Below are 27157 nucleotides of genomic sequence, written 5' to 3'. Positions count from 1 at the left end.
AATGGTTCACATGTAGATGTGTACTGACGGTAAATAAATAAATTCTTTGAGATGCTCTACAATGTGCTGCATTTTTCATTGTCATATCTGCTGTGGGTCAGGAAGGATTAATAGGCATAATGTTTGGATTTGGAGTTCACAAAATCTGCACATTGTTATTTAACATGTTCATGATAGCCCTAAACTAAACGTCTGGTGTGTGCTAATGCACGACAGGATTGTTGGATCATTCTCCTTTGCGAAACAAACAGTGAATGGGTCAGTGTATCTGGACATGTTGGAGCAGTTTCTGTACCCTCAAATACAAGATTTGCAACCGAACATCATTTTTCAACAAGATGGAGCTCTGCCGGATTGGTCAACAGCTGTTCACAAGTTTCTGGATAGGAAATTTCCCAGTTGTTCGATCAGATGTAGGGGATCCATTTCCCTACCACCACGTTTACCTGATATTATGCCACTTGATTTCTTCATGTGGGGATTCCTGAATGACTGTGAGTATGCGACCAAAGTAGAGGATATTCCTACATTGCGACTTCGTATCACTAATGCGATTGCAACAATAACAGAGGAAATCTTACAAAGAACTTGGCAAGAAATTGAATATAGACCCGATATTCTTTGTGCCACAAATGGTTCACATGTAGATGTGTACTGACGGTAAATAAATAAATTCTTTGAGATGCTCTACAATGTGCTGCATTTTTCATTGTCATATCTGCCCCCCCCCCCCCCACCCCAGGTCTCTGAAATCAGATTGGAGTGAGTGAGTGGAACACCCTGTATCTTCTCATCCTGCCACCCTCCTGGATTAGCTTAATTTATAGGGGTTTTTGTAATTTTATCTCCATATGCCCTGTGCCCTTACACACACACACACACACACACACACACACACACACACACACACACACACACACACACACACACTTCCTATTCCTTAATTGCATTGTTCTTTCCACATTTCTTTCTCTCTTCCTCTTTCAATTCCTCTTTACTTCTTACACTACACATTATCTCATCTGAAGCTGTCAAGGTGCTTACTGTTCTACTATTTCTGAAACCCCTAACCTCTCTGACAGTTTTTGCTTCACCCTTGATTTCCTTCCACCTCACAACAGATGTGCCCCTCTCAGCCTAGGGCAAGCGATCTATTACTACCTAAACCCCTTTTCAACCTTCCCCATATGTGCAGTGCTGAAAGCTAAGGAGTATTATTTTCTGCTTTATGTCAGTTGAGATGGGAGTTGCACCTCCTGGAGTCGAGAGAGTTTACTAACCTAAAGAGTAGCTCCCCAGATGGACTCTAACTTCCTTATGTCCCCACTTTTGTCTACATCCTATACTTGCACAGATACTGTGGGCCCCATATAGGAAGTGATGTATATAATTAAAATCTAAGCCCAGTTATTAGGCATGAAATACTATAGTGCAGTGTCTATGTTGTTCTAATGTACATGCCTGCACTGCAGTGATCAACAACTGTATGAAGTAAGAGAATCACATTCACATTTGCAAATATTGCTGAACTTTGGCTGCGCTATGCATTGGTGACAATGAAAAGTTCTTCACGGGTCAGTAGTTGAAACTAGATCTTCCACTTTATGTGAATGGTTGCCTTGTCTGTCTCGGTCACTCCCCTTATGGACCCAAACTTCTGTGTGGCACCATTTTCGTCTACATCCTATACTCTACAGATACTCATGCACAAATTTACATTGTCACTAACGGATAGTGTAGCTAAATATTAGCAAAATTTTCAAAGCAAATATGGTCCTCATATTTCATACAGCTGTCGGCTGGTGCAGCACCTGTTCCTTCCGACATGCACATATGTCTGAAGGGCAATGTAAAGTACATCACAATACCACAGACCCTGCAACAACGTAAGTATTTCCTACCTCTAATAGATATGCTTCTTTGTCTTTTTTTCCAGAGAGAACACAGAGGAAGCTCCCAGTTCACATTTACGTAACATAGTGCCTGCAATTTTTACTTCTTAATGCAATTCTACTGTGAGTGAAAATGAAACACCAAAACTTTGCACCAATATATTCAGACTATAGATGTTCTTATTAATCATAGTCCATAGAAACAGCCTTCAAAATTAAATCAGTTAGTCACTAAATAAGTCTGCATATAGAAAAATCTGTTGAGCGTTTCTTCCTGGATCTAGGATTTTCATATCCATTGAGGTAAACACTTCTGATCATAACAACTAAGGACTACTTTTACGTCATAATTCCTTGCAAGCCAGCTAATCTTTTAGTTCAACAATGTAATATAAATGCAATAAGCTCTTAAAAATGAAAGGAAAAGAAATGAAAAGGAAGGTTATTGCCAGTCCAGATATAAAAGAAAATAAAAAATAATAAAGATTGCAGCAACAGAGAGATCTGCAAAACTGGTTACTCAATTTATATCTCTCTTTAGTATCATGCTGAAGCCTTTGTCAAAATAGTAATTATAATGAATAAATATAAACATGTACATTATTTTATGTTGGAGTACAGATGATCTGAAGACTTCTACAGCTTTCCTTGCCTATCCCTTTGCACTTATGATTAACTGCTACACATACGATGCAATGAATATAAATAATGGTCATCTGTGTTAGATTTAAAGCTAACAGCACTATTGTATGACACTATTGTTAACATATTTTAAAAATTAGATTTAATTCAGTCTTTCATTGTTGCATTACAGCAATCTCAAAAGATCTTAAAAGATTTGGATAAACAATAATTGGTCTAATTTGAAATGAGAATTCTCAATAAACACATGCAAATTAAAATGTGAAATGAATAAGAGAAAGATAAAACTACAGATTTCAGTATTTTGATGAATCAAGTATTAATCTACTGTGCATTTGAGGAAATGGAATGAAACTTCAAAAGCTAGTTATAAATAGTATACTAACAAATGAAAATCATGTAACTAAGAGGCTTTAAATTATTGTTAGTTAACAAGAGATCTCTACCTTAATTACAGAGAGAGGTGAGAAAGATTGAGCATGCTGAAACAGATACAATTGTCAAATAAAATATAATGAATATTAACTTCAACACAATATTGCCAAACTTCAACTGCATAAAAGCTTAATGTTACAGATTATCATTGAAGAGCATAGTTATAAGAAGCATCTGCTGTCAGATATCATCATTTATTAAAAATGCTAAGGCTTTCTTTCTCAGATTTCAAAATATCTTTTTTTTATATTTGTAATTAAAGCAATTTCAGGTACACTCTTTAAAAAATGAGGTCACAGTAATGATAGGCTTATCCATGTTGCAAGTGTATGTGCCATGCAATGAAATACTAGTGCTGTAATAACAATGGAGTGGTAGGTACATTTTCTGAATTATTTAGCATCTGCTTAAGGTAATTAATTTAACAATATCTTTAAGCAACTTAAAACTTATTCTGAAATAAAAGTATGTGTCCAACTGAACTACCTTATTGGAACAAATGGTGAAACTAGGTAACAGTATGAGGACAGAATGCAACACACCATGCAGAGCTACGACGTCCCTCGCAATGTAATACGGACCTCATAGAGGGCAGCCAGGTGATTGGAAGTTGCAATCAGGAAAGGCTGGTTGACGCCTGGATGGTCAAGGTCATGTGTCACTGCTGCTATCAATGAAGACATGATCTCCAGAGGGGTGAGATGCATCCGGATCTACACAACAGTTAAAAATATAATATTAAGCCAACAATGATCTTATCCTAATAGGTGGTGATTTTTGGTTTGACTTTTCTCTGTATATGTAACAAATTAGTGTAATATTTGAAACAGAATGCCAAAAATTCTCTGCATTGACAAGAACCACACTAATGTAACAGTCTTCCAACAACAAGTTTCCTTTAAGTAAAAAATTGTGAATATCAGAACAAAACTATAAATAAAAATAAATAAAAAAATAAAATTCTGAATTTCCCAAAATCCCTCTTATATACATTGTCATAATAATATTGCTCAGGAAAGCAAAGTGAACTCAAATATTCCATTACATATTCCTACTATCTATTACCTGAAGAAAAAAAAAAAACAAGCGAACTCACATAAGAGAGTTGATTTATATTAGCATTGCAATGTTGACATCTCTGTATATTATCTTAACAGTTGTGTGAGAGTCCAAATAGAAAGAGGTAAAATGTATAGCACAGTTTGATGAGTGACCTGGAGAGACAACAGACAAGGTGGGAATCAGAGTACATGCTTGAGGGGTATCAACTCATCAACCAAAGTAGCTTTTGGGAAGCTGCTTTGGTCATTTTAGCGGTGAGTGAACATTGGTATGCATTACTTAAAGCAGCGTTTGATGTTTCCTTTCCCAAAATTTTTTCTGTATTTGTGGTCACAAATATATATATATATATAACGCAATACATCTAAGTTGTCCGTAATTCATGCTTACAGTCCTCAAAAGTGTATCTGTATCATATCAAGTGAATTCATTGTCATATGTGGAATAAATTAATTTTTTTGGATAAAAGTTTCTTTTTGTGAAGGTTTTTGCATTCCTTTTTCATTATTTTTCATGTAAGGCACAATTAATTATCACCAATGGCAGTTCTGCTTAACTGATAATGAGCATGAAGATACACACAAATGCTCCTGCTGATGTTTTTAGATTTTCATTTCTGCCCTTCGGTAACCATACATTATATTTCTGAACATATAATGGTTTAATACTCAAATGTCGGCACAGTGACATTTTCTCAAGTGAAATGGACTCGATCAGGACATTGCCTACTAAAAGCAACATCAATATCCAATAACAGACTCTTCATGAGTGTGCTAGATCACTCACTTAAAAAAAACTCTTAGTAATGGCACAACCATTTTCTTGTCCTGCTGTCTACCAGTAGCACTTTCACCACCAATCTACAAATATTTTGAGCCATATCAACCACATTTGTTCGTGTACTGAACTAAAATAAAACAATATGTGAAGTTGCTGCTTTTTTTCTGCTTGGTTGTCGATCTTCGTTTTAAGCATAAAAGCATACACTCTCTTGAAATTTACTAAATTAAAGGTATATATAAAAGCATAACACAAAAGTAAAGACTGACATTTGGCAAATGGTGAACAGTGTCTTAGCAAACCATATTCGTTATTATCTTTTCTTGTGTTTGGTTCACATAATATTTTCTAAGGATGTTTTCTCCTCTGACTGTTAATGTTATTTCCAGTTGTCATAACTGTAATTTTGAATGTAAAGCCATTTTAATTGTAGCATGTGAATTACAGTGTTTGTATCATAAACAACACATCTCAAACAACATAAAATTTAAGTCACAACGCTAAGTAGTAATAACTACAGAACAAGCAATTCTCATTTCATGCTTGATTATACATAAAAAAATTAGGTATTCTGTGGCAAACATAGACATATCATGCCATAGTCAACACAGTTCATCTCCAACAGCTTTACATATAGTCTGAGCTGTCTGAAATGTTTTCAGGCTTAAACTGTGTTGAAGTCAGGTGTAGAGCCAAATTCCACCAGTGGAATGCTCCTTCTGTTTTGCATTAAGGGACCCCATAAATTTACAGTTTAATCATCTCTAGAATCTACATGTATCAACATAGATAAATTCTAGTCAACAGAGAACTCCGTGTTCTGATTAAAAAGCAGGATGGAGTAACTCAGACTTACGGGCACTTTAATGCTAATTAATGCCCAACACAAAGTATCGATTTCACTCATCTGAAAAGCATCTGACTAAATTTTCTTGAGGACAATGTCTTTTGAATACAGATCACACAGAAGCCACTCTGTAGCTTCCATCTTAATAGCAATTGGGTGAAGCTTCCCAACAGTATACAGCTATCCAGTCCTGTATCAATGCCTGTGGCATCTCCTAGGAATTTTCAGTTCTTTATCAATGTTTCACAGGTTCCTGGAACAAATAATATAACACATTCGATGTAGTTGAACTATTTAAACAACATAACCACTATTGGGTCATAAAAGAAGACCAAATGGCAAACACTGAACAAATGTTTCATATATCTCTCAGGAAGCCAGTCCAAAGTGGAGTTTCTTAACCTATTTTTTCAGCTAGTACTCATCTGGGACATCACAAGCAGCCATCCAATTGTGTCTCATCACCAGACTAAAAAAATCACTTAAGATTACCTATTGCATTAAGTTTATTCTGTGTGTTGCACCTATATTTGTTCCTCCACAAACTCCATCAAAATGACATCCATTTCATTTATTGTACCACATGCAAAACAGTACATAGGTGGGATTCATGTTGGCTCCTAGCTTTGTTCTTTCCACACCAGGGAAGCCATCGTCGTTACCAAAGAACTATCACAAAATGACATCAGAGTTCAAATGGCTCTGAGCACTATGGTACTTAACATCTGAAGCCATCAGTCCTCTAGAATGTAGAACTACTTAAACCTAACTAACCTAAGGACATCACACACATCCATGCCCGAGCCAGGATTCAAACATGTGACCGCAGCGGTCGCGCAGTTCCAGACTGAAGCGCCTAGAACCGCTCGGCCACACTGGCCGGTGGCATCATAGTACTCTCCTCTCATAGGCAGTCAGAAAGAACTGACTATTCATTTCAAAAATGCTGTCCATAAATTAATGCACTTTCTCCCAGAATGAAGAGGAGGTTCTGCCACCATGAATACATTAAGTGACTGTTATACTAATACAGTCTTCAGTACAGTGTGTTTCATTAGGCTCACCCAGCTCTAACAGGGTACAAAATATCACAGAATGACTGACTAGCAGCCATGCCTTAGTGTTCCAGACAGTCCTTGCATTCATGCATTTTGGGTAGGTTTTGGCTTTAATGTGACAGGCATCTGATCCAGTCGTCAGTCTGTATTTTACCAATAACACCATCCGTTGGTACAGTTGGGTATTATTTCAGTCAAATTATGTGAGTCAAATGAGGTATAATATGGACAGAGTAGGTGACTACTCACTATTGTTAGTGGTCCAGTATCAATGACAACACTAAGCACCTAGCACAGGAATGCAAATTTTTCACCAACTACCAGATAGCAGCTAGATAGAACTTCACCTCATGGCTAACACCACTTAAAAACAAAGCACTCAGACTCTCTAATTTAAAATGTAGGATGATACATGAATACAATTTAAAATATGTACCAGATACTTAAATTAATACCATGAGTCCATTTTCACGAACCATCATCGTGATGCATGAGCCCCATACAGTGGATGTCCGGACACCATTAGGTATGATTATCCAGCATCATAATCAAATAATGCTGCTGCAATTCAACTTACTTGAGTAAGTGGAGCTCATCCCATACACAGCAGGCACCAGAATACCTTACATATGACAGGAGCTATCCTGTACATTCTAAAATCGAAATCTGACTCCCCATTCAGCCGTTCTTCTCAAATTTAAAGGACAATGAACCTCAGTCACAATGAAATGTCACCATAGGGTCCCCACCATCTGGAACTCCAGATATTAAACAATACTATTCTCCCCAAAATTTTCAGAATCACTTGTCATGTTACAATGTTAATGCTGTTTTTAAGTTCCAGACAGCATTCTGCAGCATGTGACCTCACTGTGCTCATCAGGAGGAAGTAACACAACTGATGGGAGATACTAGACTCGATATTTCAGGCAGTGCTCTGGCAAAGAATCAGCAATTCCATCAGAATGTTCAGGCACTTCTGGTCATTGCCCTAAATATAATGTCTCAGCTAGCATTATCTCTCTCTCTCTCTCTCTCTCTCTCTCTCTCTCTCTCTCTCGAATGTGCATGCACACACCCTCACACACCCAAACTCTTTAGCAGCTGGAATTAAGTGCTGGATTCTTGCTGCTCATCCTCATCCACCTACTCTTAGTCTGCTAATCCAGTTTCACTCATCACACAACAGTTTATTCAACCACTTGGGTTTTTACCTTTACTGGCAAATATTGTGACAGTATTTACAAAGAGGCAGCCAATATACATCAATGCAACATGTACTCTACAAAAAAACAAAGGTTTCTCTTTAATTATGTAACAGGTCCTTTGTTCACTTTATTAAAATTAAAGCTGGGTGTATACTTTGTATAATCTCAGACAGCAACCATAGTTAAAACAACAAACACAATCATAGTCAACTGTGAGTTTAACTTCACCACACTGGTATCTATAGAATACTAATTCACTGTTATGCTGCTGTGAATATAGATCTCACAGTCAGCTTCAGTCATAGTTTGTCTTGAGATAGTGGGAGACCATGCTGTTAAAATATCAGTTATGTAGAATATGACTGCCTGAATAAATTCCTCAAAGTTTTAGAAAAATAAAGCACATTCTCTTATGAGCTACTCTTACGACTTACAAATTTGTAGGTGACATGCCCTTCATGCCACATTATCCTTAAAGCCCCAGTTGAATTTCTGAGCAGAATGCTACTCATTTTGAGTACAAATACTACTACAGTGATGCTGCAAATAAGTGCAAGGTAAATGAAAAGTGAAAGCATTCTGTATTCCCTGCAAAGATCATCACAAGTGATTGCTGTGAGTGAATGAGTGAGTGTTTGCTGTAGAAACCTTCTGAACTCTGTGTTATAAAAATGTTGTATGACCTTCTGAAGCCTGTTATAAAAATGTTGTATGCCAATAGTAAATTGAATTCAGCAGAAAAGACTAATCTTCAATAGGCAGATGTTGCTTAACAAGAGCAGCGTAGTTCTATAAAAATAGCTTAACTAGACAATGTTTCTTTCGAAGTATTAGTGAAAGGCATTAGGGTGAATAACTGGTGTGTAATGGAGCAGACAGGGAGGGATTGGGGGTTTCTACACATTTTTCTCCAACATGTTAGTCCGCACAAAAAAGTGAAAACAACAACCAGCTATTGTTATATTAAATGTAGATATCACTGTTAATGGACGGCTAGTTCTTAGGGCCCGCCCCACCAGAAATTTTGTAATATAATTGTAATCTGTGTATTTTTTCAGTACTGTGTAAGCCAGTTTGAGTATCATATAATTTTGGTGTCATATGAGCGACAGAGACCATATGTAATTAGACCTATCTTCCATTACTCCCTGCAGACAGACACTTATGGGCACCTCTGGTAGATGGACCATCTCATACACAGCCTCATTTTCCCACATTCCCGTGAACACACTGTGTTTCTCTTCTCCCTGTCCACCTGTCCCCATATATACGCAACATTTGGGGCCAACCAGCTTGGGGCTGTAGAGCCACATTAATGTGATTCTACACACTCGGACAGAAATGCTTCAGCTGCCTGCCCCAACCCCAACCCCATGAAACACTACCTTCCTGCAATTTTTCCTAGAGAAATGTTCTATTTTTTACGGTGCATTAAAAAAAATGAAGCATTATTGAAAAAATATAAATAAGCTATAATGATGAAAAATATTGCACACAACAAATTAAATGCATCAGTGTAGTAAATAAATTATAAATTGTACAAACTTTCTAGAGACCTGAAAGTCTTACTGTTGTGCCAGTTACTGTGTATTCATTTTATCATAATGTATTAAGGACAGATTTCATTTGTTCTGGTTAAATTATTAACAGTGTATGAATCATTAACAGAAAATAAAAGTATTGGGGCTGTAATTAAGTGCTGAGAACGCATTCCTTTCCAGGAATTGTGTTCCTGTTACAACATTATTTTCCATTCCCTTACCTGGAGCACAGCACACTCAATGATGATGTCACTGAAGCCAAATTTAGCAGTTGTGTCATTATGTCACTAAGACAGTGGAATTTGACTTTCTGCTTCACCTATACTCGACCTTAAGTAGTTACTTATCACCAGAGATGTCCATCCCTGGTAGGTGACTGGTCAGCATGACAGAATGTCATACCTAATGACCTTTGCTCAATTCCCAGCTGAATCGGAGATTTTCTCTGCTCTTATCATCATCATTTCATCCCCATTGAGATGCAAGTCGCTGAAGTGGCATCAACTTGAAAGAGTTGCACCAGGCGAACGGTTTCATCGACGGAAGGCCCTAGTCACATGGCATTTCGATCAGTAGAGACCAGATTAGGTGCATTTGCATGTTGCATATGCATATGCATCTACATTTCTGACTGCTTTTCACCAGTTCTTGCATATTTTAACTAAAAACTAGTGATGATGCATATTTTTGCTCTATGTTTACAATATTTTAAAAATTTAGATGGGCAGTTTCTAGCTTGATCTAGTTTTTATGTCTCCCAGATTGACCACGACCTAGTACTGTGTGCATTCACCAACCAAGAGGCCACTGCCTAGCAAAATTATTATAGAAGAGGAACAGGAACAGGAAAAGGCAGAGAGAGTCAATACTGCTGCAGCTGCAGCCCTCGTTAATCCCCCACTGTCATACCGTAACCGTCAGCAACAATTAAACTAAACTACACAAGCTTTTAGTTGCATGTCCATTGTTTCAGTTTAGCTGTCTATTTACTTGTACACAGCTGAATATGTTTATGATGTGTAGTGTGTAACCATGCCACCCACAAAAAGAAACATCGTTTTGTGGATAGCTGACCATCCTGGAACATTTACATATGATGGAATTGTTTTACATTGTTGAGTTTGCAAGAAAAACGTTTCATGCAAAAACAAAAGTTTCAAATAAACCAGCATATAAAGGCAAGCCTCCATATCACAGGAATGCACAAGAAAGCACTATGACAACAACTTCTGACAAAAGCAAATTGCAGTAGCAGGGATTTTTCCAAAGGTAACCAAAAAAGCCGGCGTGACATGGATCAACATGAAGCATTCACTGCAAGCAATATTCCTCTTTACAAACTTACAAACCCTGTCCTCAAATGCTTCCTGCTCAAATACTGCTTAAATCAAAATGTACCAGATGAATCAACATTGCATAAAAATTACATACCGACAATTTATGTAAATGTTCTGGAAGAAATACACAATGAACTCAAGGACAGCACTATCTGGATTTCAGTTGACAAAACTATAGACACCTGTGGCTGTTACACTGCAGATTTAATTGTCGGTGCTTTGCAAGAAGAGCCTCCTTCTTCCTATTTAGTGGCCTGCAAAGAACTCGAAAAAGTAAATCATTCTATGATTGCCAGATTTGTGAATGAGCGTATTAGAAAAATATTTCCAGAATCTTCTGCAGATGAAACGGTGTTTGTGTTTATTTCAGATGCTGCTCTCTCCAAGCATTTTATCCCAATTTGATTCGTGTGACATGCTTTATTCATGGATTATATCGTCTTGCTGAAGAAGTATGTTCCACGTTTGTGAATGTAAATAAAATGATTTCACCCACAAAGACAGTGTTTCTAAAGGCTCCTCACATCAAGACCTACAAAGAAAAACTATCAAATGTGCCTCTACCTCCCAAACCAGTGGTAACTCATTGGGGTACATGGGTCGAAGCTGTGTTGTTTTACAATAAACATTTGAAGATATTAGAGGGGTATTAAATGACTTCGATAGTGCAGTGGCTTTGGCAGTTTGCAGTGCAAGGACACTTTTAATGATTCCTGTATTAAAAAAGACATTGCTGTGATTAGCACTCATTTTTCCCATCTACCTGCAAGTATTAAAAAGCTTGAAAGACAATATTTGGCGTTGCATGAAACTATGCAGATAATGAAAAAAATTGTTCTAATGAACTCCTCATCGCCAGAGGTATTCCCAAGAAAACTTAGAGAAGAGTTTGAAAAGATTTTAAACAATAACCCAGGCTTCAAACCCTTGTGCCAAATTGATAGTTTTGTTAATGGGACAGGTAAAATTTTACCAGAAACAATAAGTGCCAATGTAGCATCCAAATTCAAATACTGCCCAGTAACCTCAGTTGATGTAGAATGGTCTGTCTCTGCTCATAAAAATGTTTTGAATGATCAAAGACATAATCTTACTACAAAACATTTGGAACAGAAATTGGTAGTTTATGTTTACAATAGTACATAAATGTAAAATAAATTGTAAATGATGTTTTGGTTGAATAGTATTAATTTAAAGTTAATGCTGTTCAAAAAACTTCATGATTGTATGTTGTTTTCTGAAATAAAATATTAGAGTGTTTCTCAAAGTTGGTCCTGTACATATTGACTGTTTCAGTGCGACCACCTGCATCACGTCTGCTTGTTACCAACAAAAATAGCAAAGAAGGAGCAATTCTTGAAACATGGTACGCGTCCCCATTTTGCAAATTTTTAGAAAATAATCTCAGAAAGACCCTTCCTAAGCTCTACCACAAAGTATTCAGAAAATAAATTCAGTGTTCTAAATGTACTGATTTTTCTTGTGGTCAGTGCTCTTCCTAATAACTGATACACACAGGTTTGACTTTGAGATATAATGGACGCAGTAACTACCATGCTTTTTTATTATTTGATCTTGCATATTTCGATACTTTTCGTCCATATTTGCCTGCATATTTTAATGTTTTTATTATACGAATAATCTGGTCTCTACTTATCACCTTTCATTTGTTGAAATTGTGTTGAAATTGCCATGAATATCTTCAAAGCTATTTTAGTGTTTGGGTAAGCTTCTGATAACCCATATTTCAAATAATAATAATTATTATAATTATAATTATAATAATAATAATAATAATTATTATTATTATTATTATTATTATTAACATCCAAATTGGAATCTGTGTCAGTGCTCTTGATCACCTCTTCCTACTGGAATCAGACAACAGCTATTTTGTTGATTAGCTATGTTGTATCGAAGTTTCTGTTATATTTGGCACCAAAATCTGCTACACATTTTTCAAAGTAAGTTATAGAGCTCTCATTTAACACTTTTCTGACAGGAAATTGAAGTGAGATGAAATGGTTTTTAAAAGCAATGTGTGTTCCCGTTTCACTTCTTATTCTGTCAAATATTTTGAAGCAATCTAGCTAAAACAGTTTCACTTCAGTCCTCGATTAGCAGAAATTGGCAAAATTACGAAGCTTCTGGTTAAACAGCATATTATTTACTTCATGATCCGGTGGCCAACCTATGAGGTCCTAAAATACTATAGAGAAGTAGCACCAAAACCTCCATTGTTGAACACAAGATAGTAGGCAGCAGCTATATGAAGGAAGCACACTCTTAACACATAATCCAAATGAGTCATATTCTGCAGTAGTCATTTCTTTACGTGCCACTTCGATGGAATGACACTGGGACAACAGTGTGATTTTCAGTTTTGTGCCGAGGTAAAGACTACTACTGTCACGCAGAAGATAGGAACACAAAGGCGCAAGAGAATTCGTGTGCCTTTCCCAGTTAATTCTACATCATCTCACTATCTCTTGGTTTTTTTTTTTTTTTTTTTTTTTTTTTTTAATGAGGAAGGTTTTGTGTCCCATCTATGCTTGTGTCCTCAGCAGGGGCCTATCTCACTGTGGCCTTGGTACAGTTCTGACCACAACTTGAATTTTCCATATTCTGGAGCTAAGTGGTTTAAACTTAAGTATTATTCCAGTGATTTTAAAATGAATAAAGAAGACTCTTTGCTAAAAACACCCTATAAGTCATTAAGTACAGAAGAGAAGCTACAAACAAGTGGTTAGTTGCACATTAACTAACTGCAATACTGTACTCATAAAAGGAAAAAAAATCTCGAGTGCACTTCTGTATGTACTTTATTATTAGCTACAGTATTTCATGGATTATGTCTGTATATGTGACTGTATTATTGGCATATATACTATTTTTCTTCATGCAGCACAACAGAATGAAGTTTATACAACACACAATTCAAAACAATTCAGTCATAAAGTTTAACTTTTTATCTATGACACACCAACGACAGTGAGTACCAGCTGCCACTGGTGCTGTTACCAGTTTTGAACTGACAAGCTCACTGTTAGATGACTGATAATGTTTAAAACTGTATTTGGTTTATACTGTACATGCAATATCAACAGTTTTTCATAGGCCGAAAGTTCATTGGGGCGGTGATGCTAACATTATAGAAAAAACTGGCAGAGAAAAATATAAATGAAAGTTTTATGCTTCTGAGATGTGGAACAAAATATTAAATAAAATAAGAGAAATGCAACCACTCACCTGCAGCAGATCGATGTGTGGAGCACAGAAACACATAACAGAAAACAGCATTGACACTTGCCTTTGATCACTAGCTCTCTCTCCAGCAAAAGTTCACACACAAAACCACACAGGCACACAAATACAGACTCTTGTGGTCGCTGATTATTGATATCCGATTATTGAAAGCAGTTGCCTGAGCTGATGGTGGTGGGGAGGAGACAGAGAACGACGCAAGGATGGGGTAGCAGGAAAGAGGCAGGTCTTCAGACAGATGATGCTCTGGCTATAGAAAAAGGCAAAAAGAGTACAGAGGGTAGAGCAAAAAGAGATGAAAGGAGAAGAGGAGAGAGAGAGAGAGAGAGAGAGAGAGAGAGAGAGAGAGAGAGAGAGAGAGAGAGAGAGAGGGGGGGGGGGGGAGGTAGGAAGAGAGGTGGTGGGAGGAGGAAGGGGGTAAAGAGAGAAAGGTCAAGATGGAGGAGAAAGGGAGGGGTGAGAGAATGGAGAGGGGGAGTGCACAATCTGAAGCTACTATGAAAGCTGTTTCCTGGTGTAAGTGTTTCTGTGCTCCAGAAGACATGGTCAGGTGACAATGTAACTTTGTACATAAGCACAGCATTAGCACGTACATCAATGATCAGAGTTGCAATTCTCTCAGACAAGTAGAATTGTCTCCAGAATGAAATAGAGTTGTTCATGTTTCATGTTGTTACCAGGCCAGGTAGGGCATATAAGGAGTATGAACAGTGTCAGATATTGATTTATCACTGTGAAGGACATGGAAATGTTGCAAACTCACTTAAGATGGCACTATCAGCATCTGACAGAGTTTGAGAACAGCCTCACAGTGCGTCTCCATTTGGCTGACTGGTCGAATCACTCAATATCTGAATTTGTGGGGTATTCAGGTAAGACAGTGGAATGGGAATGTCAGGCCCAGCGCACTAATTCTCGATGTTCCAGTTGACAACATCTAAGCATCACAATGGAGCATGGCCCTATTGTTTATCAAGCACCCCTTTACATCTGCACCTGTCATCAAAGAAAAGGTAATGGGCACCCTACAACATTTTGTGTCATCCCACACCACTGGTCAAAGACTAGCAGCAGCTGGACTAGAAAATTACCATCCTTCATGTAGGCTGCCATTAACATCACAGAAACAGCTAAATTTGGAGTGGTAAAGATCGGTAAAGAAAGTTACAGCCTCAGGAAATGTAGAAACAGTGCTCCCTGAACAGCAATGCTCAGGATGTCCTGTCACAGCCACAATCCAGATATGCTGAATCATGCAAAAATCATTACTTGAGCTGACCAGCACTTCACAACTTGACAAGTGGCTCTACAGTTGTCAGTCATAATCGGAAGTGCATCTGCAATGATGGAGGCTCTTGGATATCTAAATAGGGCTCACGATGGGTCCCACAAATGATCACAGTGGACCACAAGATTCGAAGAAAGGCCATTTCATCTGAATTGTCAGAGCGTTTTGAGAATGATGGAGAGGCCTTTCTGTCAGAGATTGTTACAGGGGATGAAACCTGGGTGCATCACTTTACACTGGAAACAAAACAGCAGTCCATGGAGTTGCAACCACCTCATTCACCACAAAAGAAGAAATTCAAGACAACTCCATCTACCAGAAAAGCCATGGTGACAGTCCTCTGGGAAAGTGATGGCATCGTTCTCATGGATTTAATGCCAAGAGGGTCAACCATCAATTCAGAGGCATACATGAAGACTCTGAATAAACTCAAGAACCGTTTCCAATGTGTTCAATTGGACAAAAATCCAGTATAAGTCTTGCTTCAACATAACAACGCATGCCCACACACAAGTCTGAGAAACGTATCGCCAAATTGGGTTGGACATCATTGCCTCATCCACCCTACAGTCCAAGACCTGGCACCCTCAGACTTCCATCTCTTTGGGCCACTTAAAGATTATCTACGTGGAACACTCTTTGAAAATGACAAGAGTGTCTGCCATGCAGTGAAAATGTGGCTATGCCTACAGGAAAAGACCATTTACAAACAAGGAATACATGATCTTCCACAGGAGAGTATGTAGAAAAATAGGATACAAGACATGTTGATGTATATTGTCACCAAATTCTGACACTTAGCAATAAATATCTTCTGACCTGATCACAGAATATCTAATCATGAATATACTTACAGTGGATAAGGACAAGACAGTTGTAATGAAGTTCTTGTTAAATTGTAACTAATCTGGGGTGGACATAAAAACTGAATCAGTGTTTACTTCTGAAACATCCCTGATAGGTATGAATTTTTATTTATTGTAATTGATGAATATTTTATGTGAAAACACTAAAACAGCAACCGTAACTGGTAGTTAAATAACATGAAGAACCCCTGACAAAAATATTTTTAAGTGCAGATTGATACACTTGTTAGTCAAAGGATGAACTCCATTATCAGTAATCCCACTTTTCTATACTGCATTATTATTATTATTATTATTATTATTATTTCTTTCCTTTTCAGATGTTATGTCTGGTTAAGATTATTATTATTATTATTATTATTATTATTATTATTATTATTGTCATTAATCAACCCTTGCATAACATGGCTATTTACAGAATATTCACAGTCCACAACCTTCTCTTATATCAATGACTACCCTAACATTAATGCAACAATAGCTTTTTTCCCAACTGCCAGTCAGTCTCCTAAAATAATATCAGCCAGTACCTTCAGTCTAGAGAGAGTTACAAGGTAATGTAACGCAGCTTGACGTGGCACTGAGCTTCATGCCTAACTGTGTATTGACATCGAACCTAAAGAGTTTCACTTGGTTGGTTCAAAAGAGGTCTTGTGGAGTAGGCCTATTACATGTCGTAAGATGAAGACAGGGCTCGTATAATGTGAGAGAGTAAACCTCTTAAAACATGCCTTGATACAGTCTGTTTATCAGAAACTTACTGTGTACATATAATAATGTTTTGTGCATGTTTCCCTAATAAACATAACACTATGCCTATTATGTGTCCCAGGACAGAGCACAGAAGAATTTATACAAGACTAGAGTCGAGAGCAGCTACGAAGGCGGGTGAGGATCGGATGCACAGAAGCATGCAGAAGTGTACCACGTGACTCGAAGCCAATCGCGTGCCAGTAACATTCTTGTCTTTGTTCTGTGTGGGTCGTGCTGTGTTTGGAAGTTCTAACTTTTTATTTCAGTCATAGTGTTCCATGCCAAGTGCTGACTGCCTTCATAGTGTTCATTATGAGTGATGGTGTGCAATCACACCAACTGCTACACAAACAGACAAGAGGAATAGTGTTCCATGTGTACCAATACTTTAAGAGACAATCTTCCACTGAATCCACGCTGGCACAAGGTGTGGGTCGCACCATTGCCAAATGCCAGGAGCAGACAGCTGAAGCCTGAAGCTAAGATGTCTATGCAAGCCTGCACCTCAGCTGTTTCTAAATCACCAGGGAAGCAACACAACCACAAAAAAGAAGCGCGTGAGCTAGATGATTTTGCGAAAAATGTTTTGCGTCGCATAGTGTTAAGCATGTATGTTGAAGGCGAGTATCCAACAGCAGAGAAACTAGTTTCACATATGAAAGAAGATGAAAATTTTAAAGGAAACAAATGGACCATGTTGAGGATACTGAAAGACATGGGGTTCAGGTATCAGAAAACGAATGACGGTAGGATATTATTAACGGAATGAAGTGATATTGTTGCTAAGAGGACTGTATTTTTGAGAACAACACAGGAGATCAGAAAAGCTGGCACATCTCGAATTTATTACTTAGATGAAACTTCCGTTAATCAGAATCACGCAAGGGCTATGTGCTGGAAAATGAGCAATGGATGCGGTGGATTAAAAGTTCCTGTTGGTAAGGGTAGCAGAATTATAGTGCTTCATGTCAGATCAGTAGATACTGGCTTTATTCCCAGGGTAAGCTGACTTTTAAGGTGTAAAAGGTGAAGAATTCTGAAGATCAGCACTCTGAACTGACGTACAGAGTCTTCAAAAGGTGGTTTACACAACACATATTCCTGCGTCTTCAGTTATAGTCATGGACGATGCAAACACTGAAGGAGTGTAAAAATCATGACACCCTGCATCTTTTTACTGTTGAGAAGAGTGGAAGCGGTGCAGACACAAACACACATAGTTAGACTGGAGATAAGAAGACCTTTCCAGATGAAGGTAGAGATGACAAAGAAACCAGTCTGCAGGATGTGGGACATCATGTAGTTTGCCATGTGAGGGGATGCTTATTACAAATACCTTCTTTAGTAGCTGTATGTGGTCTTCCAACAGTAAAAGATGTGGGACATCATGTAGTTTGCCATGTGAGGGGATGCTTATTACAAATACCTTCTTTAGTAGCTGTATGTGGTCTTCCAACAGTAAGAGTTGTGAGCAGTACAAAATATTTAACAAAGGATGTTGTACAATAATTTGTTGGCTAGGAGAGGTATATGGGCTGACCAACTGGATGGGTGACCATGCTCTGGGGAACAACTCTGGAGAATGTAAACAGATCATTTGAGGTGCACTTGGCATCGAGATAGTGCCATGGACACTTCCTGGATGTCATAGGAGCATTACTGCTACCAATGCCAGACATCCAGTGCTAGCAGCTGCCAAAAAAATGCCATGCCCACTGCCTCTGCCCTGTCGTACCATGGAAGATGTGGCCAGCTGAACCCTTATGCGTTGTCACTATATACCTTCATCCTGTCACAATTTGCACTAGCCAATTACAGCATGCCTTCATCTTCAGTGTCAAAGCCTGGCCATCATTGGTGAACATTCTACAACTCTTTCATTAAAGTCCATCTGCCTATTCCATTTGTCTTTTAACAACCATGATTTTAAAACACTGGTAATGACCCTAAGGATCTTGTTGCTAGAAATGGACAAACTGTTATTCTATTAGTGAAACATTAGTACTTTGCAGAATGTATTTGTAGAGACATGGTCCAGTCGACTTCAGCTTTAAAAAAAATGTGACTAACCTCCTTACATTCTTGGGCTAAAACTCCCAATCATTTTTAAATGCCATTAGTGAACCACAACAATCTTGCTATGGAACAACATCTCATCAGTCTACACTGTTACTCCGTCAAGTTCCCTATATCCCATTTTCCACCTTCTTTTCATTACCTGCTATAGAAAGTCTCTCGTTGTGAGTAATTTTATTTTCTTTCCTCTTCTGACAACCCTTTGTTCACAGTTTTTTCAGGTTCTACTGTCTTATTTTATTTGTATCGTTTCCCACAATTATGTGCAGAAATGTTGATTTTTTCTACTTTGCACATATCTCCACTATATTTACGTTCTCATTTTTTCCTTCATATACTTTTTAGTTACTAGGCATGACCTCTGGCAATGCCAAATGCTCAGATACTCAAACACTGTATGTAGGTTTTCCTGTGGGTTTCTCAGAACTCCATCTACTTTTACGCTTCACAAGGCACTTTATGTTTGGTAACATAAGAAACCTAGTTTTATGAAGCAAAAATTAATGTAGTTTTATTTGAAACCACAAATAGAATGATGTCCCCCTTATCACTTTAAATCCCTCATTATATTTAGTAATTCACTTGTATTTTTAAATTTTCTGCCTTGTACAGCAAACTGCAAAATTCAGTTGCACCTTATACTAAAAATTATTATAAAAAGTCGAGTGTGTGATTTAAACTTCCGGCCAGTCTTAAAAATGAGCATACATTCGATCCTGTGGGAAACCTATCCCTATCTGGCAACACTGGCAGTAGCAGTGTACCAATGTGATGAATATGAGTTACACAGATTCACAAACTTGCTAACACTGTCGCTCTTCAGCCCCATCATCACAAACCCAGAACACTTCTAGCCTGTGATATATCACTGCAGTCTACAGTGCCAGTGAACTTGAATTTTAAAATGATGTGTGCTATCAGTAACAATAGAAAATGTTTGTTAGTAACTATTTTCATAATGGAAAAAAGTATAAAGGATTCATATGATGTGGGCTATAAATTGAAAGTAATAGAATATGCAGAACAACATGGAGACACAGCAGCTGAGCGGCATCTCGGCCCTCCATGAACAGGAAAAACCATTTGGATTGGTAGGCTAGTATGGAAGAAATGAAAAAATAAATAAATAAATGAGCAAAGCTAAATGTGCAATTAGAGGACTGAATGCAAACTGGCCAAATTAGAAGATGGAGATGGAGATTTTTAGAGATTTTTAAATGTCAGTTAGGTTTTATAAATTAAGAATTTTTTTTCGTCTGGCTTTACAATCTAATAATAAAAATTATAAATAAAATAAATGTCGTGTGACTAGGGCCTCCCATTGGGTAGACCATTCAACGGGTGCAAGCCTTTCGATTTGACGCCACTTCGGCGACTTGCGCGTCGATGGGGATGAAATGATGATGTTTAGGACAACACAACACCCAGTCACTGACAGGAGAAAATCTCCAACCCAAACGTGAATCAAACCCGGGCCCTTAGGAAGGACAGGAAAAACTCAAATAAGCATGTTTTACGTACAAACACTCAACTGTGTAAAAAGGGAGCTTTCCACATGGGCCTCCAAACTGTTCAACAATCTTCCCACTTACATTAAGTCCATCGAAGACAACATAAAATTTAGCAAAGCCATGAAGTCATATTTGTTGTGTCACTGATTTTACTCTACAAATGAATACCTTGAACAGTAATCTTACTGTTTATGTTAAGCTGAAAACATTGAGCAATGGAGTGAAGTAAACTTCACGAATCTTTGCAATATAATACATTATGATACTATATGTTAATATGTGTTAACAATGTTAACTGATATTTTCCAACATCTGTAACACACTGTGTACCATCAGAAAAAAGGGAATAAATAAACAGTCAGTCGCGCTGACCACTCAGCTACAGGGGGCGGACATAAAAATTATATTTTTTTGAAAACCTGCTTGAAAATTACAGTGTGTCTTACAGCCCACAGTGTCTTCTAGTCCACAAAATAAGGTAGCTCAACCACCATTTCAGTAACTTACGAGACAACACATTTAACAATCTTCCAAAAGTTATTGTAATGAAGTGATAATCATCTACAAAATTATTCCATCTTTTAGATAAAAGATTAATTCATTTTTCTTCCAAAAATTCCTTCATTTCTAAGGTTCCATGCCCTACTTCGCAAAAACGGGACCCTTATAGGATCACTCTGTTGTCTGTCCATCTGTCTGACTTTTAAGAAACCTTTTTCTCTCAGTAGTGGGAAGACGTGTTAAATTGAAATTTTTGTCACATACTAATGTCTACAGTACCTTGGTAATGTAAAAAATTTAAGCTTCTAAGTCAATGCAATCAAAGGATATGGCTGTTTATTTAATGTAGTTTGATACTCGTGAACAAAAGCATCAAAATTTATAGGACACTGCCTGTTGACCTAGAATCATGAAATTTGGCACTAAGCAAGGCTTTACAGTGTAAGTAAATGAAGAAATCCACAAACTGATAATTTGTAATTATGTCTCACAAAAAAAATTCTCTCTCTCTCTCTCTCTCTCTCTGTCTGAGAAAACTTCTTTATTTATTTCAGGAATTACAGCAGCAAATGCAAAATTACAAAAAATATTAGAACTTCAAACTTTAAACAATCACCAAAGTCTTGGAATTTCTGGACCAATATTTTGCCAGTATCAATGCCAATAACAGGCCAAAATCAGCAAGATTCTCTATTCCTATGATGGATTAACTATCCACATACATAATGAAGTTTGTACAGAGCCTGCAGAGTGACAATCCTAATTGTACTTGGCCAATTCTTGCATCAATTCGTCCTTCAAAGGGATGACTCTCTCAATCTACAGAATCAGTCACCGCCTCCTTTGCCCATTCCCCATCCTTCCCCTTCCTTTCCAATATTCACAGGCCAATCCCTCTTTGCTCACACAAGAACAAAAACCACATAGTTCTGAAACTTGAAGTACTTTTTTTCTATTTTACATGTTTCTATTGACAATAATAGGAGTCTCATTTCCTGGAAGTAAGTGAAAGTTAGCCATTCTTTCTCCAGTAATTTTTACAGTTTTATAAATTTAATTTTTTCTGGAATTTGTAGTATCAATCAGGATACAAATTCCAGGAACTTCTTTTTACCCCACATAATTTCTTTCCACTTCATGTCCCTTACAATTCTGTTAAAACTAATCGATTTCCATCAGTAGTGGTGAAGAGTTTAGTGATATACAGCCCTTCTGTCTACCCACACTCGTGGCCAATGTGTTGTTTCAGAGACAAAATAACTAATGATGGCAACAACTCAATTTATAAAATTAGTGGTTTGATAAATATTCAAAATACCTAGTGGTTTTTCTCCATTATTAATAATGAAACATGAAATTACACAGTCAACACATAAAAAGATCTCAGTGGTTACATTTCTTTGAGAGGTACGTAAGATTTGTAGTAACACAGTCTCAGCTTCCTTGTCTTCCATCCGCCACTGTCTCTGATAGTAAATATGATTTCTTATATGTAATTATTCGTTTTAGAAACTTCTATACATGGTATCCTAATTCATACTTGATTCTAGTACACATTGGAAACATTTTCTGTGGAAAGTTGCATTTGTTTGAAAGATCAAGACAGATAGCATTCTAAGGCAAATGATAACTAATTATTTCACAGAAGAAACAAAGAAGTGCACACATATGCAATGAGGTTGAGGTTTAATAGTTTTGAAGAGCTTTCATGCTATAATACACTAAGAGAGAGAGAGAGAGAGAGAGAGAGAGAGAGAGAGAGAGAGATAGAGAGAGAGAGAGAGAGAGAGAGAGAATATATAGAAATTTTGTAAGTAACTAATTAGAAATTGTAGCATGACAGCTCTTTAAACTGCAACCTGATTTCCCATAGATTGAAGTCAAATCTTCAAAATGGCTAAATGCAATGAACAGTACATTTTTCAACAGTTCTGAGATATATATTTTAGCCTAAGATATAAACGTAATACAAAAGATCTTTGTACCTTCTCCTCCTGCAGAAAACAATGCATGGCTTGGGTGACATCTGTTGCATGAATTGAATTGTGGTAAGGATTTGTACTATGATAGCCAGCTTCAACCAGTGCTGCAACAAATAAAAGTATGTATGTATGTACAGTACAAACCATTGAGATTATATGAAAAAATGCTCCAATCCAAAGGACTTCACAATTTCATTTTTCAACTCCACCACTACTGAACACAGTGTCTCATTTTACTTAAAGATATGTCCACACTCTCTAACTACATAAGGGGTAACAGGCAAGTTCAAGCAACAAACTAACATTGACTCTTGTTCCCAGAGTGTCTTACACATGCAACAGGTAGATGTGCTGTATGACAAAGCAGCAATGCTGCAAAGGCAGTTGTGTTGAGAGTGCTACCAGAAAGAGTTCTCTGATGGCAAATCTACTGACAGGGAGGTATGTGTAATAATTCAATTTTCCATACTTCAACATTAAAACTTGTAAGTGACAGTATGTTTAGATGATGAGGTAGATCATTCAAATAAAAAAGGTGAAATCCACAAAACAAACTTCTTAATGGCCTGTTATCACAGAATGTTCCAGACATAATGAGAAATATATTATATGCAAATGAATGAAAGGAACACTGTCAGCTCACATAGTCCACTCAATCATGCTTTCCTACTGAATCACTGACCATTGTCTTCCAGAACAGATACACATCACAGAGCTATACAAATGTTAGTACCAGGTTATGACAGTGTCTGCAAAAGACGGTAATACACAAGTAATGCTTTATCATAGTAAGTGGGGAATGCTGTCATTCTTTCTTTTATCTTGGGAAGTATTTTTCTAGACATCTCTATCTTGTTATTTTAAAAGATAACACAACTTGATAGTATGAATTTAATTAAGCAGTCCTCTGACATGAATATTTTGCCAGCTCCTTCAGTGTGAAAGGTCCATTATTTTACCATACTTGGTGACAGATGCCACAAATTAGCTTGCAGGTAAAAGCTGTATCTCATGAATAGACATAATGAAGAATCAGGATTTGATTTTGGTTCTGGAGCAGTGTACTTGGAATTTTTATTAAATTATCAATATGAATAAAAGTAAAAAAAAATTAAAAAAACCATTTCTACTGCCATTTCTTATATATGTCACTTTTCTTTTACTGCAAGTTGATAATTCAAGCAAATTGTTTTAATTCTATGGTAGTGCTAGTTAGCATTCTTTTCATTATAAAAATTTCATATCTAATGTATATTTTTGTTTTCTAACGACACAAAATTCAACATGTTTCTGACAAGGAAGTGTGGGTATTTGCTCACACAATAATTTCTGCATCATACATTTACTGTTCTGTAAAAATTCTAAAACATTTCTACTTAATTTTTCGGAATGTTCTGCAAAATTTACTCGGTCTAATCACTTCTTTTATCACCCACTTATTTATTTGTCTGTAATCAACAACACATTTATATGTGTGCCAGTTCCATGAATATGTGAAGTGGCCTCTTGTACAAAATAGAGGAATGACATGAGAAATCAGTAAAACTACACAGAGACAGAATGTATAGTGTCACGTTACCAGCACCATAAGAAAGTTTAGTATGGGGAGCCATGACTTACGGTATCTGACAGTTCATTTTAGATTTTGAGACATGGGAAAACGAAAAGTTCATCTGTAGCTTTCAATATGTGAGATATTACAAATTTTTATTACATTGGTGTGGTTCTGCAATCTAATTCAGTTCTGTTATGGTTCAACATTCAGTAGTGGATGCATAAATGAGGCCCATTTGTGAAGGGAAAAAATCATTTTCGGTGCTTGTAATATGTGTGTATCATTTCTAGGATGATTTCTATAACAATCCATTCTGATTATAGTTTTTCACATTTTTCATTCAAAACTTTCTAACACGTGTGGACATGTGAGACCATGTTTTCCATCATGGTTAAATTATGTACTTGACTATTCAATAGATACATCCTGGGAACATAATTTCATATCAGAACATAATTAAAAATGTGTTTAAAGTTTGATTATTAAAAATGTTAAAACTGGTAGTAATTAGCAATTGATCTTTTTTATTCTTTTCCTTTGTTTTGGTGCCATTATTGCCAGGCACATAACTGTACAAGGGTTCTAAAAGGGAACTTGTTGAGATATGTTCAGTGACAGAAGTCATATAATAGTGTGTTTAGTGAGACTTAATGGAATAGTAGAGGTTGAAAATAGTAATGATATTCCTGAATTAAATTTTTATGTAATTTTTTTAAAACGAGTATGTGCTGGCAACATTAATAAATCAAAGATGCAGACAATTGCCTCTGTACTTTTGTCTCGATGACATCTCTGCCCAAACTCTTTGCATTTACAAATGTCTGCTTGTGTTTTGCTTGTGTCTGTGTATATGCAGATGTGTGTGTGTGTGTGTGTTTGTGTGCACGCGCACGACTATATACCGTTGGTTGCGAAAGCTTGAATTTTGTGTGTATGTTTGTGTGTCTATCAACCTGCCAGCGCTTTCGTTTGGTATGTCACATCATCTTTGTTTTTAGATATTTTTTTCCCACGTGGAATGTTTCCCTCTATTATATACAAAGTGTTTCAAAAATGACCAGTATATTTGAAACGGCAATGCAAACTAAACGAGCAGCGATAGAAATACACCGTTTGTTGCAATACGCTTGGGACAAAAGTACATTTTCAGGCAGACAAACTTTCGAAATTACAGTAGTTACACTTGTCAACAACAGATGGCGCTGCGGTCTGGGAAACTCTATAGTACGATATTTTCCACATATCCACCATGCGTAGCAATAATATGGCATAGTCTCTGAATGAAATTACCCGAAACCTTTGACAACGTGTCTGGCGGAATGGCTTCACATGCAGATGAGATGTACTGCTTCAGCTGTTCAATTGTTTCTGGATTCTGGCGGTACACCTGGTCTTTCAAGTGTCCCCACAGAAAGAAGTCACTGGGGTTCATGTCTGGCGAATAGGGAGGCCAATCCACGCCGCCTCCTGTATGTTTCGGATAGCCCAAAGCAATCACACCATCATCGAAATATTCATTCAGGAAATTGAAGTCGTCGGCCGTGCGATGTGGCCGGGCACCATCTTGCATAAACCACGAGGTGTTCGCAGTGTCGTCTAAGGCAGTTTGTACCGCCACAAATTCACGAAGAATGTCCAGATAGTGTGATGCAGTAATCGTTTCGGATCTGAAAAATGGGCCAATGATTCCTTTGGAAGAAATGGTGGCCCAGACCAGTACTTTTTGAGGATGCAGGGACAATGGGACTGCAACATGGGGCTTTTCGGTTCCCCATATCCATATGCGCCAGTTCTGTTTATTGATGAAGCCGTCCAGGTAAAAATAAGCTTCGTCAGTAAACCAAATGCTGCACACATGCATATCGCCGTCATCAATCCTGTGCACTATATCATTAGCAAATGTCTCTCGTGCTGCAATGGTAGCGGCACTGTGGGGTTGCCGTGTTTGAATTTTGTATGGATAGAGGTATAAACTCTGGCACATGAGACGATACATGGGCATTGGCATCATTTGGACCACAGCTGCAACACGGCGAACGGAAACCCGAGGCTGCTGTTGGATCACCTACTGCACTAGCTGCGCGTTGCCCTCTGTGGTTGCCGTACGCGGTCGCCCTACCTTTCCAGCACGTTCATCCGTCACGTTCCCAGTCCGTTGAAATTTTTCAAACAGATCCTTTATTGTATCGCTTTTCGGTCCTTTGGTTACATTAAACCTCAGTTGAAAACTTTGTCTTGTTGCAACAACACTGTGTTCTAGGCGGTAGAATTCCAACACCAGAAAAATCCTCTGTTCTAAGGAATAAACCATGTTGTCCACAGCACACTTGCACGTTGTGAACAGCACACGCTTACAGAGGAAAGACGACGTACAGAATGGCGCACCCACAGACTGCGTTGTCTTCTATATCTTTCACATCACTTGCAGCACCATCTGTTGTTGAAAATTGTAACTACTGTAATTTCGAAAGTTTGTCCCCCTGAAAATGTACTGTTGTCCCAAGCATATTGCAACAAACGGTGTATTTCTATCGCTGCTCGTTTAGTTTTTATTGCAGT

The 27157-nt window shown here is 37.5% G+C and overlaps 1 protein-coding gene across 7 annotated transcripts in view; it reads right to left on the bottom strand.

The window, feature by feature from the left end:
- LOC126365762 (uncharacterized) overlaps window positions 1-27157 on the bottom strand; it is a 1228930-nt gene that overhangs the window by 185078 nt on the left and 1016695 nt on the right. For all 7 annotated transcript variants that reach the window (XM_050008264.1, XM_050008265.1, XM_050008267.1 and 4 more), the window contains 2 exons: window positions 23047-23147; window positions 3551-3682 (listed from right to left, as the gene is read on the bottom strand). In XM_050008264.1, the coding sequence (XP_049864221.1) occupies window positions 3551-3682; window positions 23047-23147 (233 nt within the window). The remainder of the gene's footprint in view (window positions 1-3550; window positions 3683-23046; window positions 23148-27157) is intronic.

Source organism: Schistocerca gregaria, chromosome 4, assembly GCF_023897955.1.
Source record: "Schistocerca gregaria isolate iqSchGreg1 chromosome 4, iqSchGreg1.2, whole genome shotgun sequence".
Classification (NCBI taxonomy): Eukaryota; Metazoa; Arthropoda; class Insecta; order Orthoptera; family Acrididae; genus Schistocerca; species Schistocerca gregaria.
This window is presented reverse-complemented; position numbering and strand designations above follow the sequence as displayed.